The following is a 14,005-nucleotide window of genomic DNA, read 5'->3' as shown; positions in this document are numbered from 1 at the left end:
GAGAGACGTCAGCCAAGATGGCGTCTTCAGCCATTAACTGCATACGGAGGCAAATAAAATGCACAGCGTGTGCGGATTACGCGTCACACGAGGGAGTTCCGTTGACGATAAAAAGAAAGAGCAACCGGGTCAGCGGCAGGCGTGCGTTGAGTATTAGTTCAGAGCCTCGGAAATTAAATCTCAGGCGAATTTTTACCATGTGAAAAGTTCATTTTGTTGCGTAATGCAAAGCCGCGATTGCAAATGAGCTACTTTAAGGCTGTGTCTTTCAGTGTGCCACTTTACAAAATATTTCTATACTATTTGCCAGTATGATGTAGCAAAATTAAAATATTAAGATACCCATCAGTACATTAAACAGACGCAGCATATTTTTCAGAGTACATGTTTCTGCAAAATCCATTTTAATGGCAAATTGTATAAATGATTAAGTGGCATTGGCTTGAAATCTTGGCAATGTAGCTTTGCCAATTTGTCAGGGGTACTGGCAGCCTCCAATTGAGGCTCATTTGGACAAATCCCATTGGCAGAGTTAAAGTATCAGCCATAAAAGTCAGCCTAAATGGATGCAAAATGGCTTTCTTCTTTTCTTCAAGCTTTTGCTGTTTCACTGCTGCAAGTTGCATATTGTGTGCAATTGTGAACAATTTATACAAGATGTTGACTATAAATAGGAATTAATTTATGATTAAAAAATGAAGGTTTCCCCTTTTTTCATATGTGCAAGATAACATGCCGTACAAAAATCCCATCATTTGATTTCGAAGGACACATAAATCACTAGTGGAGGTCAACAAAATGGCACCTGCTTCCTCTCTTTGGCAGATTTCAACGACGGTTAGTTATTATGTCGTCACATCACAGGAAGTGACCTCATGTGTTGACAACGCGGCTGAGACACACCTCCACCGAGGGAGGATGGGATTGTTTTGAGGGTGCGAGCTGAGTCGTGCCACAGTCGGAGGCAGACATCGGAGCTGCACGGCTGTGCCTGTGTGTGTGTGTGTTTGTGTGTGTGTGTGTGTGTCTGCACGCATCATGCTCCCGCTTGGATGCTAATTCTCCTGCTCCTGATCGGATTTAAAGAAAACAGCTGGGGTGTCATTTTTTTTTCGGGGAGGGGGGCTGCATGCTGGGAGCTCCGCCAGGGAATCACAACAGTATTAATAATAAAAGGTGGGGGTAGGGTGTCGGAGAGGGTGGTGGGGGGGAGGGATAATCTTACACCACGCTTGAGCGATGTTCTGCGGGATTCTCTGTGTGGTCACAAAGGCTTTTCCCTCTCGCTAAAGGACCGATGGGGGGACGCGGCGGCGGCTTGCCATGCTTGAATCCCACCTCCGCGTCCCAGACCTTTTTGGTGACCGCTGCCAGATCCACCGAGGACCCCCCCACCCCTACCCTCCGTTTGCCCCCTAAAGCCGCAAACATCCTCCACATGCCCGGTCTGTACCTTTGGCCGCTCGAGTGTCTTCATCCCTTCTGACGCCTAAATGAGCTCTCTGACCTCGTTGCTCCGACGTCACCCCCTGAGCCCCTTTATATTCCGTCATGTTCCATCACTGGGGTTGATCCGACTTTCACTCTCCCGTTCCCAACCCTCGTCCCAATCGCCCGTCCTCTGACCCCTACCCTATTTGCCCTCTTTCCCCCCAAAACTGCTTTCCCCTTCATGACCATGTTGCCATGTGTCTGCTGGCTCCAGCCTGTCCTCATGGTGCTGACCTCTGTGTTCTGGACCCGTGGGGAGAACTGCCCAGCGACTTGCTTGTGCCCGGACCCCCACACGGTGGACTGCAGCGGCCGCGGGCTGACCCACCTCCCGGATGAGATCCCCCTCGACGTCCGCCGGCTCCTGCTGGCCGACAACTGGATACCCCGCATCCCCTCCGACTTCCTGGTTCTGTACAGTGACTTGGTCTACCTGGACTTGCGGAACAACACGTTGTCATACATTGAGCCGGGGACCCTCAGCACCTCTTCTCGGCTGGTCTTCCTGGACCTTGGCAGCAACAACTTGACAGAAATCCCCAAGGGCACTTTCGGGGAGTCCCGGAGCTTGATCAAACTTCGACTGGGTAACAACCCCTACTTGAGCATGGTGAACGAAGACGCCTTCCTGGGACTCACCTCGCTCCGGGAATTAGAACTGGAGCGTAACGCTCTTTCGGGCCTCAAGGTGGGCGCGCTAAGTCAGCTGCCCTCCCTGCGGGTGGTGAGGCTGGAGGGCAACCCTTGGGTGTGCAACTGCAACTTTTCCAGTCTTTTTGCGTGGCTCATGGAGAACAGTCAAAAGCTTCCCAATGGTAAGCAAAACTTTTCCATACACTCAGTGTTGTGACATATCACGTCTATTTATGTTCTTCCCTGTTCGAGAGGGAACCCCCCCTCCTCCCGAATCTTGTTCTAATTTAGTCTCTTTCTTCCTCCACCCCCATAACCTCCAATGTGAGTGTGTAATATGACACAATAGTCCTTGTTCGAGGATGAAGCTGCAATGAGATACACATTGAAACAAGAATTTTAGTCATGGGAAACTATTTTAGTTCAGTTCATGGTCATGTAAAACAGACTTACCTTATGTCCAGTTGCTCAACATACAGTTTTTATCTTATCCAGTGATGGACAAGTTTCTCTCAGCAAAAGTCCGCTGGGATAGGCCCCAGCTCACCTGTGACCCTAATGAGGAAAAGACGGATAGAAATCGGACGGATTGATGAATGAGCCTTTTGATCAAATGGCAACCAGCCAAGAGTGGACTTCCTTTCTCTCGCCAAAAGTCAAATGCAATAGGTTCCAGCTCACCAATTGACATTGTGCCCTGCGAGGGACTGGCAACTTGCTTATCTCCTTAAAGGTCAGGTGGGATATACTTCTGCTTACCTGTGATTAGGTTGCTGTTCTTCTTTTGCATGGTCATTTGATTTATCAGCTTGTTTTTTTTACGGTTAGACATTTTAGGTCTTGTGACTTTGAGTTAGATAACAGGGCAGAAGATTTGCTCTGTGTGTCTAAGTGCTCCCGAGAAACAACACAAGGATCACACTCAAGCCTCAGTCATATTGTGCTGTGGCTGTGAGCCGATGGGCCTCTAACAGCCATAGGGGGTTTTATGCTATTTGTTCTAGTTCAGGCACTAAAAAAAAAGTCTCTTTAATATCCGCTTTCATTCAGCTCAAAGTAGATAGCATATCCCATCAGACACTGCACAAATAGTTCCTACTAAAGCGGAGCCACACGATTACTATTGATGTCTTTTAGTTAGCGTTGGAGTGCGAGGAAGCTTTGCACGACAAATTCCTCGTGCTGTTGTTCAGTGTTTGTCCAAATTGGGCTAGAAGAAAGAATTTAGGAGGAAAATGTGATATAAATGCATCTTTTTGCGGAGGCTGCTGCCGAGAGAGAGTGGGTGGTTGTACTTCTTCTTCTCCTGTCACTGTTCCAAAGTTGCTTGGGTGTGAGTGTTGACCTACCAACAAAAATCAGCCTCCTTAGCTCCAATCTAAGCGGGTTACACACAATATTGATAATTGCATCTGACTGGAGCATTTCTTCCCCCCTTTTGATCAATGTCAGCAAAGACCAGATGTCTCAAAAAGACCATCCTGAGCAATTATGCTGTGGCGCTGGATGTGTTCGTGTTTTTCTCCCTCTCTGATCCACGAGGCAAACAGTCCGGGCTAACAATCGTAAATCCTCCTGTATTTGGTCAGGTCAGTCTTGGTATTACAACAGACGTTTGGTTTAGGGGAGTTTCTCAGGGGAGATATTATGTACTGTGTGCTGTGTTGGTCGTCAATGGAAAAATTGGCTTTGAGACAGACAAAAGCCAGTCCTTAACCTTATTTACGATTTCATATGAACCAATACATGAAATATTAAAGCTTGGGGTAAAAAGCAGCGCACAAAGCTTGCTGCCAGTGCTCATTCAAACGGAATGGAGCGATCTGTCTCATTCATTTGACCTCCTCATCTGCGTCCAAAGCCCTCCGGTGGCTGCCCTAAGCCACCACCCCCGAGGCAGGCTCGAGATGCTGGGTTGCGACTGGAGAACTCTCATTTAAGTGAGTTGAACCCAGCAAGCTCAGGAATTGTTTTACCCCAAGCTTCACTAATATATCAGTGAGAAATGAAGTTGTAAATAAGTATTGTTGTAAAACACCATTGTGTTCAGAGGCCCCGGCGGCTGCTTCTGTTTCGCTCGCACTGGAAATGGCTTGCGGAGTGGAGTTACTCGCCGCTAGATCAGTTAGCCAGTCAGTAGACAATAGCGTCATGACCCCAGTCGGCCTGTGTTTTTAGAGCCAGCTTCTCAAGTGCGGTTACCATTATAAATACACAGCCCTAAAAAAAGTGTAAAAGAAAAGCGACCACTCAGGCCATTCAAGTGTAAAACCGGTATAATGGTAAAGTGGCTTTTGGCAAAATCACAGTGACAAAACCTGTCACCAATACCAAAAATCCATGAATATGTGACTTCCCTAAAAAGTGTTTATAATTGCCTGCATCAATAGTTTAAACTGTACATATACTACAAATATATACTACAATACTTATTTACAAAACTACAATGATCACCACACAATTTAATATATTTTCAATACCTAACAAATGTTTTTATGAAAAGAAAAAAAATCCCCAAAGACTCTTTTTTAACCTGTTAGACTAAAGTCCCAGACTAAACCTCCATATAAAGGTTTTTGGGGCGTTTGTAGCAAAAACATTAAAAAATTAGACTTGGTCCAAAAGCGAATAGCTGTGGAAAAGGGAAAATGTGAAAAGTTTCATCTGTGAAAAGTTTCATTTGTGAATCTGGGGAATTAATTTGAAAACAGGTTAGTCTGACATTTCGTTTGCGCTTTGATGAATTTGTGTCCACGTGACACATAAACACAATGTAGCGTTTGAAGTGCTGTCTCAACAAATGAAAATGCCAGCCCCCCCACAAACACACACGCACACAATTACTCTAGTTTCAAGGCTCAGCTTCTACTGAAGGTTGTCATGGTAACAAAAGCTAGTCTTTACCGTGGGCCAGTAGTGTGGGGTGGGGTGGACAATCGCCACACTGGCATGGGACCTGCATTTCTTAATAATTTCTTTTTATGTTTTCAGAGAACAAAGTAGCCCGCAAAAGAGGATTACGATAGTGTCAGTCCACCAGGTATCTGTCTACAAAGCAAATTCATCAAATGATTTCCAAAGCATGCCATTGGAAGCAGTAGCACAGATGGGCCCCTCATTAGCGAATGAGGTTGACATGATGCTATTTTGTAATATACTTTGACTCTGGTGAGTGCCGTCGGTGTGGGAGGTAGGAGCACATGTTTCATTCATCACAGAGTGAGAAACTCAATTATGTGACATGAGACAAAGTGCTTCTATAGCCTATGTAGTAATCTCTAGAGTTCATAAAAAAAAAAAGGAAGCACAAGTAATTGATGCTCTGTCCCCTGCAGAAATGTTTACCATCATCCCAAAACATTGTCTTACAATATCAATCTGATTTTACAGGGCGTTGTATTACATGCATCAAGAAAATGTACTTCCTTGACACCAATTATAGTACTTTTCTATTCAGACTATTGGCATCCCCCATCTAGAAAAAGGGCGCAAAAGGGAAACCAGTAAATTGAATTTGCGAATATTGATTTACTGTGCCGTACACGCAGGTTTTTTTCTTCGTGTGGTTGGCGCGTCTTCATCTATCAGCCACTATGCCGTCTCTTTATGTCAACAAGTCTCAATCCGCATTGTGGTGCTTGCTGCTCGTGAAGGTGTTGATGAATTGCGTGTTAAAACATATCATGAGTAGGAGGTGCAAATAATGTTGTAAATTAGAAAACATGAAGAGTGAAAGTCATATTGGGGTTGCTCAGTTTACAACTCCTACTGAAATTATGCGCAAGTGAGAACATGCTATAATTATAATTACAGTCAATATTTGTAAAGAAGAAACAAAAAAAAAACCTTCTGAGCCAGACAAACAAAACACGAATAGTAAGCATGCTGGTTCAGGTATAACATGAAAGTTAAAACTTAACAAGGGGCTAATGCGAAGCTGTTGGAGGTGCAGATGATGCTAAATGGGTAATGCGGGATATAAAGGTCAGAAGCTATCCTCAGGGTCTACGTGAAAATGTTGCTAATTAAGGCATACACATGTTTTTCTATCCAATAATCATCTAAAGGTTAAAATGCACAGCACAAGGAACCAAAAGCTAATCCAAAAGAGCGTTAGCATATTCGGACAAGTACACACTCCGCTATTTTTGAAATCGTCCTGAGATCTTCACGGTTCCCCCGACGGCCTGCATAATGTAGCAGCCAGAGAGCCCCACGCTGCAAAACCCAATTCCCATTCCATTTTTCACTTCTTGATTTCCCCCGTGATGTCGACTTCACGGATTGGCACACGTGTGTTTGCATAAGTTTGGTTACTGCCGGTCAGTGAGATGACAGATGCTAAAAAAAAAGAAAATCTAGGATGTTTTATGATTGGGAAGTGAAAAAATAATTTTTCTAAGGAAGATTAGACCAACATACTGTATTTCCTCAGATAGTGGCTGGGAAAGTATTTGTACTAAGTCTAGACATGTAGCAGCTTCTGTTCAATGAAGGATTTTAATTTACTGAAGTTTTGTTAAGTCCTGCTGCTGTGATGTCATGCTAGTTAGAGATCTTAGCGGAGATGTAACGTACAGAACCAAACTGTACTGCTGGGTGGATCTTGTGGCTATTGTTGACATAATTACAGCTGGTCGATGTGTTTTCCCATCTATTTGGAGAAAGGCTAAACTTATTAAAGTGTGACTAATTGGGACACGGAGTCTCGAGCGCGTAGGACACGATTTGTGTATAGGTTGGGTGCATAAACAGGAAACTACTTTTTGTCAGTGTTTTTGTACACTTTCTAATCAGGCAGCTGAATGTTTGATTAAGGGATGAGTGTAAACATGATCCAGTGCTGTCTTGTCCGCCGGTGGGTTAAGGATGAACAAAGGCTATGTATAATTCAGGGTGACACAGTTCTCTGGGTGCCTTGGCCAGGGTAATTGGAGCTGGAGCTGCCTGCCGGGCACGGCAGGCCAGCTCTACGAGCAGCTTTGCCACAAAGTAGCAGCTCATTTGATGGGGGAGTCAAAGCCTCTATTTGTATTTCCAGCCTATCAAGTTGCCAAGCTGCGAAATGCACTGTTGTCTTGAAATACAAAAAGAAATGGTAAGCCGCGGGCCGCCCACGACATCACTGGCTATCTTTACACCTCGTGTGGAATGTGATGATACAAACATGATTAATTTGAACACAGGCTGGCATCTGCTTGTATTATTATGAAATGCTACTTTGTGCCACGACGAGGTGTTGTCAAAAAGCCATGCTGATGAAACGTGCTGTGATTGGGTCTCCATGCAGAAGGAATCCCCTCCTGAGTGATGCACCCCCCAACCCGCGCTGTCGCATGGACGCTCGTCATTCTGCATTTTACTCGCCTCCCTGCTCGGCTCTTTCCCTCCCCCATCTTCGCCATGACCTATGAATTTTTCATTGCTTTTTTATGACTTCATGGCTCCGTGATCGGCCCCTCAATGATTCCTCATTACATCTGCTTGATATTTAATCGGCATGATTCATATCAGAGGGCGATTGGGTCATTACGGCGTACCTTTTGTCTCTGCGACATGAACAGCGAGGATTCATACAATGGAAAGAACGGCGGTTGCTAGTTTATCACTGACACTAAAATAAACTTTGTTAAAAAGCGAGGGAAGAATTGGTAGATCAATCAGGCCTGAAAATGGTGGGTCAGTCATCCCGTGGCTGACTGTAATCCCTGTGTAATCCATCAACTGGAGGATTGGTGTGGCATCATATTATTCGTTTCAATGCTAGTATGACGTCAAAGATGAGTGTTATTCTGTCCTTTTATCCCTCGACATGGACACCGGGTTTAGAAAAAGTGATTGTAAAAGTGTATCTAGCAGGATATGTTCATGAAGCAAACCAGGTACCGTAATTTTCGGACTATAAGTCGCACCGGAGTATAAATCGCACCAGCCATAAAATGCCCAAAAAAGTGAAAAAAAAACATATGTATATAAATCGCTCCTGAGTATAAGTCGCCCCCCCACCCAAACTATGAAAAAAAACCGCGACTTATAGTCCGAAAATTACGGTACATTGTTTACAAACACAACTGAGTTGGAACACAGGAAGCAAACATTATGATGGACTATACCATTTGTGGACTATTTCCAAGACATAGCATCTTCCACCTATCAAATAATGGAAGTACTTCAAAAAATTGTGCATTCCCCGATTAATCGATGAAGTACTTGATAGGATAATTGATTTCAAAAAGATTTTGTGACAGCCCTAGTTGTGATGCATTGCTAATGAAGTTTAGGATGTTACAGTTTCAGAGGTTGTAATTGGATTTGAAGGAGACAGATTTTTAGGTCTTGGGAAAGGTTATAATGTTCACCCTATTTTCCCATCACTTTTCCGTAATCGCTTCTCAATGATGGCACTCTGTTTTTTTTTTTATTTAACTCTGCGTCCTTCCTCCTGTCCTCTAATGTCACTGAGCCGCCTTGTTACCGGCGGTGACAGCGAGAGGCTGGAATTGTTTTCACCTTGTGAGTCAGCATGTGTGTCATTGTGACAAAATGTGGACTTCCTCTTGTTGGAATTAGCCAAGTGTGAGAACCAGCGTCTGGTGCCAAATCTCTGATAACCATTTTGATTTGACATACAGGCTGCATTCTAAAAGCTGCATGTGTTTGCATTTTCATGATTTCTGACTGTTAAAGCTGAATGGTTTGCTGAATTGATTCATCAATTCACAGGAGGCCACATGTAGGGAATGTTTTGCTCATGATAATCTCCACTAAAAGCTCCCCTGAGTCAAAGTGTTAAAGTGCCCGGTGCTTAGAAAGTGCCCTGCCATATTGTTTGTTATGCAAGAATAATAGTCTATACTCTCGAGTCATAACAAGCCACAATATTTTCAGCCTGTTATTGTCATTGGGCTTCTTAACCGTATTACCGCTAAGGTTATGCGTCTGGCATTTATTCTGGAAGCAGACATCCGCACACATACTTCACGTTTGGCAGGACTTGGAATTAATGTCGTCATTACCCCGGTGTGCTCTTTCATGCCGTAATCAATAACATTGGCTTGTTGTCAATTAGCTCTGATTCAGGAGATTAGGATTTTGAACCTGACGGACGAGGCTCTGGTTGCTTCATCGTTCTTTGCAAACGCTCCTACTCGGGACCTGTGACAACCACTAGGCTCACAAGGTCATTAAAGCAAAGCAATTACATGTCATGGTGGACCCGCCATATTTCACACTTTGACAGATTATGTCAGACTCCAATCTGGGAAAATATGTCTTTATTGTCACAATGATCTATGCAAATTAACCTCCCATCCATCCACTCTTGGTAGTCAAGTCAAATTTATTTCTGTATCCCTTAATCACAGAAATGTCAAAGAGCTTCACAAATTGAGAAATTATAATGACATACCTTGAGCATAAGCCCCAGGAGGGCAAGGTAGAGCTCAAAAGTGTTTACGGTTTTCGTGAACGAAAATCTTCATCATATAAGCAATCTTTAAAATGTTTTAAATGCTGACAACTGCACCCGGCCATACTTGCAAATAATGATGAGATTTGCAATTACCACTGACTGTGTTTTCAGTGGCAATAATTAAAATCTTGATGACATTTATTTTAGGGCATATTGCACAACAATAAGCCTCAGTCAGCTTGCCGTTGCACGTTACATAATCCGCCGAACGGACGCCGCGCTAAAGCATTGCTCCACAAATTGTAACATGGCGTCACTCACTCGCTCGCGAGCCTGCTTCAGCATGTCTGGCAAGTCTGTCTAATCGTATTTTCTCTTTGGGCCCAGGAGTGGAAGGCATGGAGTGCTCCCTCCCCATGGATGGCCGCCGCGTGTCCCTGACCCAGCTCTCCAATGACAGCTTCCGCGAGTGCCAGGCCAGCCTGACTCTTACGGACCTGCTCATTATCATTTTCTCGGGCATTTCCGTGTCTGTGGTAGCCATCATGACCAGCTTCTTCCTGGCGTCACCGTTCACTGCTTCCAGCGCTGGAGTAAAGGTTCCAAGGGTGATGAAGAGGAGAGCGAGGAATGACAAGTATGTGCTTTTATAAAGGGCTGGTGTGATCCAGATGTTTCTCACGTGGACAAGGCTCCGCAAAACGGAAGCGTGAGATGCGCTGACAGATTTGTGCTGCTTCGTCCCTGCTGAACGTCCGTCCGGGACTTGGAATCATTTGGTAAAGTTGTTGATTTCTTTGCTAAGAGGCATCTTGACATGATATGAAAAGTCACTCCTGAGGGATATGATATTATTAGTGGGCTGCTCAGCTCCACTCAACATGACTTTGAATTTTTCAAACATAGCTTGGGTAGCAATTTCCATAGTTTGCTTAAAAAAAGAAAGAAAGAAAAAAATAAAAAGAAACTGCAGGGAAAAGTTTGGGCTGTGTTCACACCTGTGTTTGGCACTCGTGTCCGGACCAACGTTAACAAAGAGGTACATGGATTGGTGTTTTTGAGTTTTTTAATATCAATACCCTTATGGTAAAGAATGATTTTCTCCAAATATGAATTCCCCAAATCAGCAGAGACTTGCAAGAAATTCAAAAAACAAATTCTAATTTCTCATATACAGGTGTGTCTCAATAAATAGAATATGGAGGAAAACTATTTCACAAATTGAACTGAAAAAATCAACCTGCAAACAAGTGTGAACACAACCTTTATAATGATATTTCAGAGGGTTCACAGTTGATCCTACCCAGGAAATATACGAAAGAGGTATACAGACCAATGACCTCAATATTTGACCTATGACATCACATCCTGTCATTCACGCCGTCTTTTTTTCTAAAAAAAAAAAGACATGTAGACAGGCAGATTTCCCGGTATATTATATATACTATGTAGTCACACACATATATATGTGCACAATTCAAACAATCATCGTATAAATCCAGAGAATATACTCTTTCTTTAGCTTGATGTAGAAAGATGAAATAGCTCTGAGTATAACCCTCACAGTTAGAGCAACAAAAAAAAGTGGTATAATAAGAGTACGTGTACAACTATTGTGTCAATGAATGCACTTTAAATGGTGAAATTATCAAATAATGTGACAGCCCTAATTACACCATTCCGACTGGTTTTGTCCTCATCTGCCAAAGATCAGGTTGAAGTGAAAAGAGCCTTTAGGATTTTAATTTACTCCATTTTTCTTCTTTTATTCATTTCAGTGTTTCAAATTCAGCGAGCCATCATTGTCATATTACTGCCAGGCCACTTGAGGCCCTCAGACTTCATCATGAAATCTTTCCATTTAAGAGTGCCCATTAGAAGTCACTTAATAAATGATCAACATTAGACTGCCGATCCCTCGTTGTGCTTGTAGAAACGTTCTTCCTGCATATAAAGCTAATGAGAGGTTTGATTAACTAAAGTATGACAGTCACATTTTTCATTCTGATTGAAGGTGGCATGAATGAGTTAATTGCATTCTGGATCTGGGAATGCTGAAAACCGATATATGTATTTAAAGCATTCTTCTGCAGTGAAGTGGAAATAATTGTGTCACGCTGAGAGAAAGGAATGGAAAGAATCACACAAAAAAGAACTAGATAAATGTTATTGGAACGGTGTGTTCGTTGGTTTGAAATGAACGGTGGTGACCTTGAGGGTGAAGCATTCTCAGCACAAAGCAACATGACAGCGGTAAAGTGATGGACACACATCTACCGACAATCATGCCAAATTTGAATATTTTCCCCCCCCTTAAGGTCAAAGTTAGCAAATGCCTACAGAAAAGAAAGAAAACAGTTGAGCTCGGCAATCATACATTTCAAACACTCAATATAGTTATGATGGCAAATCCGATTTGGGTCGATTTAGGGATTGTGAACACCAGTGAACACTTGATGTTTCTCGGTCTCAATATGGCGGCTGACTTCTTCCACAACAGAAAATTGGATGCCAAGTAGTGAAAATCAGCGAATTCCTCATTAATAGGTTTATAACTGCCTAAAGGTGCTATCAAATCACAGCAAAGTTCTACATGAAGCTCCCCAACTCATTTAAACGTTGTTTCTGGGCACAACGATGCCACAAGATGGCACCAAAACAATATTTTTATTCTTGGCAGAGCTTTGGCCCGAGCACGGAAATGAATTATAAATTTATGGGCAACAGGAAAAGCTCTTGGGTTTTATTCCTCTCCCAGGGCTAATTTAGACGATCAGATAGAATAGAATGTTGGAGAACCAAAACCATGAAGGATCTGGGCTAGCATTTTTTATGTCGCTTATCTCCTTAGGTTTTAAAGTACGTATGTCTTGTATTTTGCTTGGCTAGCTAACGAGGCTTAGTGCTAACTTGGACCTGTTTGCATCCTCTTCCATTTCTTTAGACATTACAAATAGAGATCCCAAGCCTAATTAGGATACATAAACATGAATTTAGCTAGCTCAAATGTTCCGGAATCAAATGGTACAAATTCCCACGCCGCTAAGTATGATTTTCTCCTTCAATAAATGTTTCTTTCAGTGTAGTGGAAGGAATCCAAGAGGGACTTTGTTTTTATACATATCATTCTGGGTTCCAACTACTGTGTAGTTGGTGTACTGACAAATTCATACGTTAGCTTAGCTCTTGGCTCTTGACGCATACGTTCGCATGACATGACTTCACGACCTCTTTTGCAAACACCGAGACATTCGAGCATGCACTGCTGCATTAACTACTCTTAGATTCATGTCTATTTTTATATTGAACCTTTTAGAATGGTTACTGCCACGCTCTCCTGGGTCAGTGTTGACATTGCGGACTTCCAGTAGCCACCTCTGTCATATGGCTTTGTCAGATGCATATCGAAGCTGCCCTATCTTAAAGAGAGGTGACCGGTCAGAATCAAATTGAGATTATAAACATCAATGACCGCGACGCCGTTGTTGCACATGAATGCATTTGAAAATGTCAAACACGTCATATGTGTAGCTGTACTCTGTTTGCTTAAAAAACAAAATTAAAAACTTTTTTTTCTGTCTACTTGTTGTCTCTTCTATGTGGCTTATTTACCTTTGTTTTTCTAATGAACCAAATCCTTAAAATGCTCATCAAACTTTGATCTTATGCCTTTGCACACATTAAAAGCTTTATGTGCAGTTAAGCACTGACTGTTTAGGGCCTAAACTTTAGACTAGCTGCTTAAGATTGATGCCCATTTGATAAAATGTCTTAGTTGTGTCAGGTCCAAAAATGAGCCTCTGAATTTTCTTGAATTTTTTGTTTGGAACCAAAATGTCTGCTTTGCTTTCCATTTGAGGTCTTTGCAGAATATGATAGACATGTCGACCAATTTTCCTGACTATCCGCCTAACTGATGTGAAGAAAGCGACCACTTGCTAAAATGGTAACTATACATTTTTGTGATTCTGTATTTTCTGTATTTTTAACCACCAAAAGCACAATATGAGACCTCTCAGTGAAAATTGTTGTATATTGTAAATCAAATTGACTTACTAATAACAATGCCAAGAGAGTCTTTGCCATGCAAGCCCTAAATATCATTTTAAGACGACCCGTTTACATGTGACAATGTTAATAATGACTATCCAGCAAGAGTGAACCAGCCCCACCACATCTCTAGTTCACAGCCACAGCCACAGCCTCATCTGTAAACACAGCACAGTGTGTTATTTCACCCATCCGGTTGTCACGGCAACACAGCCGGGGGCCCGAGCTCCTGGAAACTGAGGCAGGAACAAGGAGTGGAAGGCCCCCACCCTCATCTCCACCCCACCGCCACTTTCTCCATCCACGCATCCACGGCTAACTGGGTCTGGCATTGTGCAGCCTGTGACTTTCTTCTCATCATCATGCGACTGACTATATGAGGGGTTCATCATGCTTGGTTTGGCAAAAGCGTGCTGTGCA

At 43.0% G+C, this 14,005-nt stretch overlaps 1 protein-coding gene across 1 annotated transcript; it reads left to right on the top strand.

The window, feature by feature from the left end:
- The first annotated feature begins 893 nt into the window (after window positions 1-893).
- On the top strand, window positions 894-13,117 carry lrrc38b (leucine rich repeat containing 38b). The gene is given in 3 exon segments (XM_037251963.1): window positions 894-2,306; window positions 9,923-10,099; window positions 10,102-13,117. Coding segments are annotated over 3 exon segments (879 nt in total). The 5' UTR covers window positions 894-1,672; the 3' UTR covers window positions 10,170-13,117.
- The last annotated feature ends 888 nt before the right edge of the window (window positions 13,118-14,005 follow it).

This window comes from Syngnathus acus, chromosome 5 (genome assembly GCF_901709675.1).
Source record: "Syngnathus acus chromosome 5, fSynAcu1.2, whole genome shotgun sequence".
Taxonomy (NCBI): Eukaryota; Metazoa; Chordata; class Actinopteri; order Syngnathiformes; family Syngnathidae; genus Syngnathus; species Syngnathus acus.
Note: the sequence above shows the minus strand (reverse complement) of the source record. Positions and strands in the feature narration are given on the sequence as shown.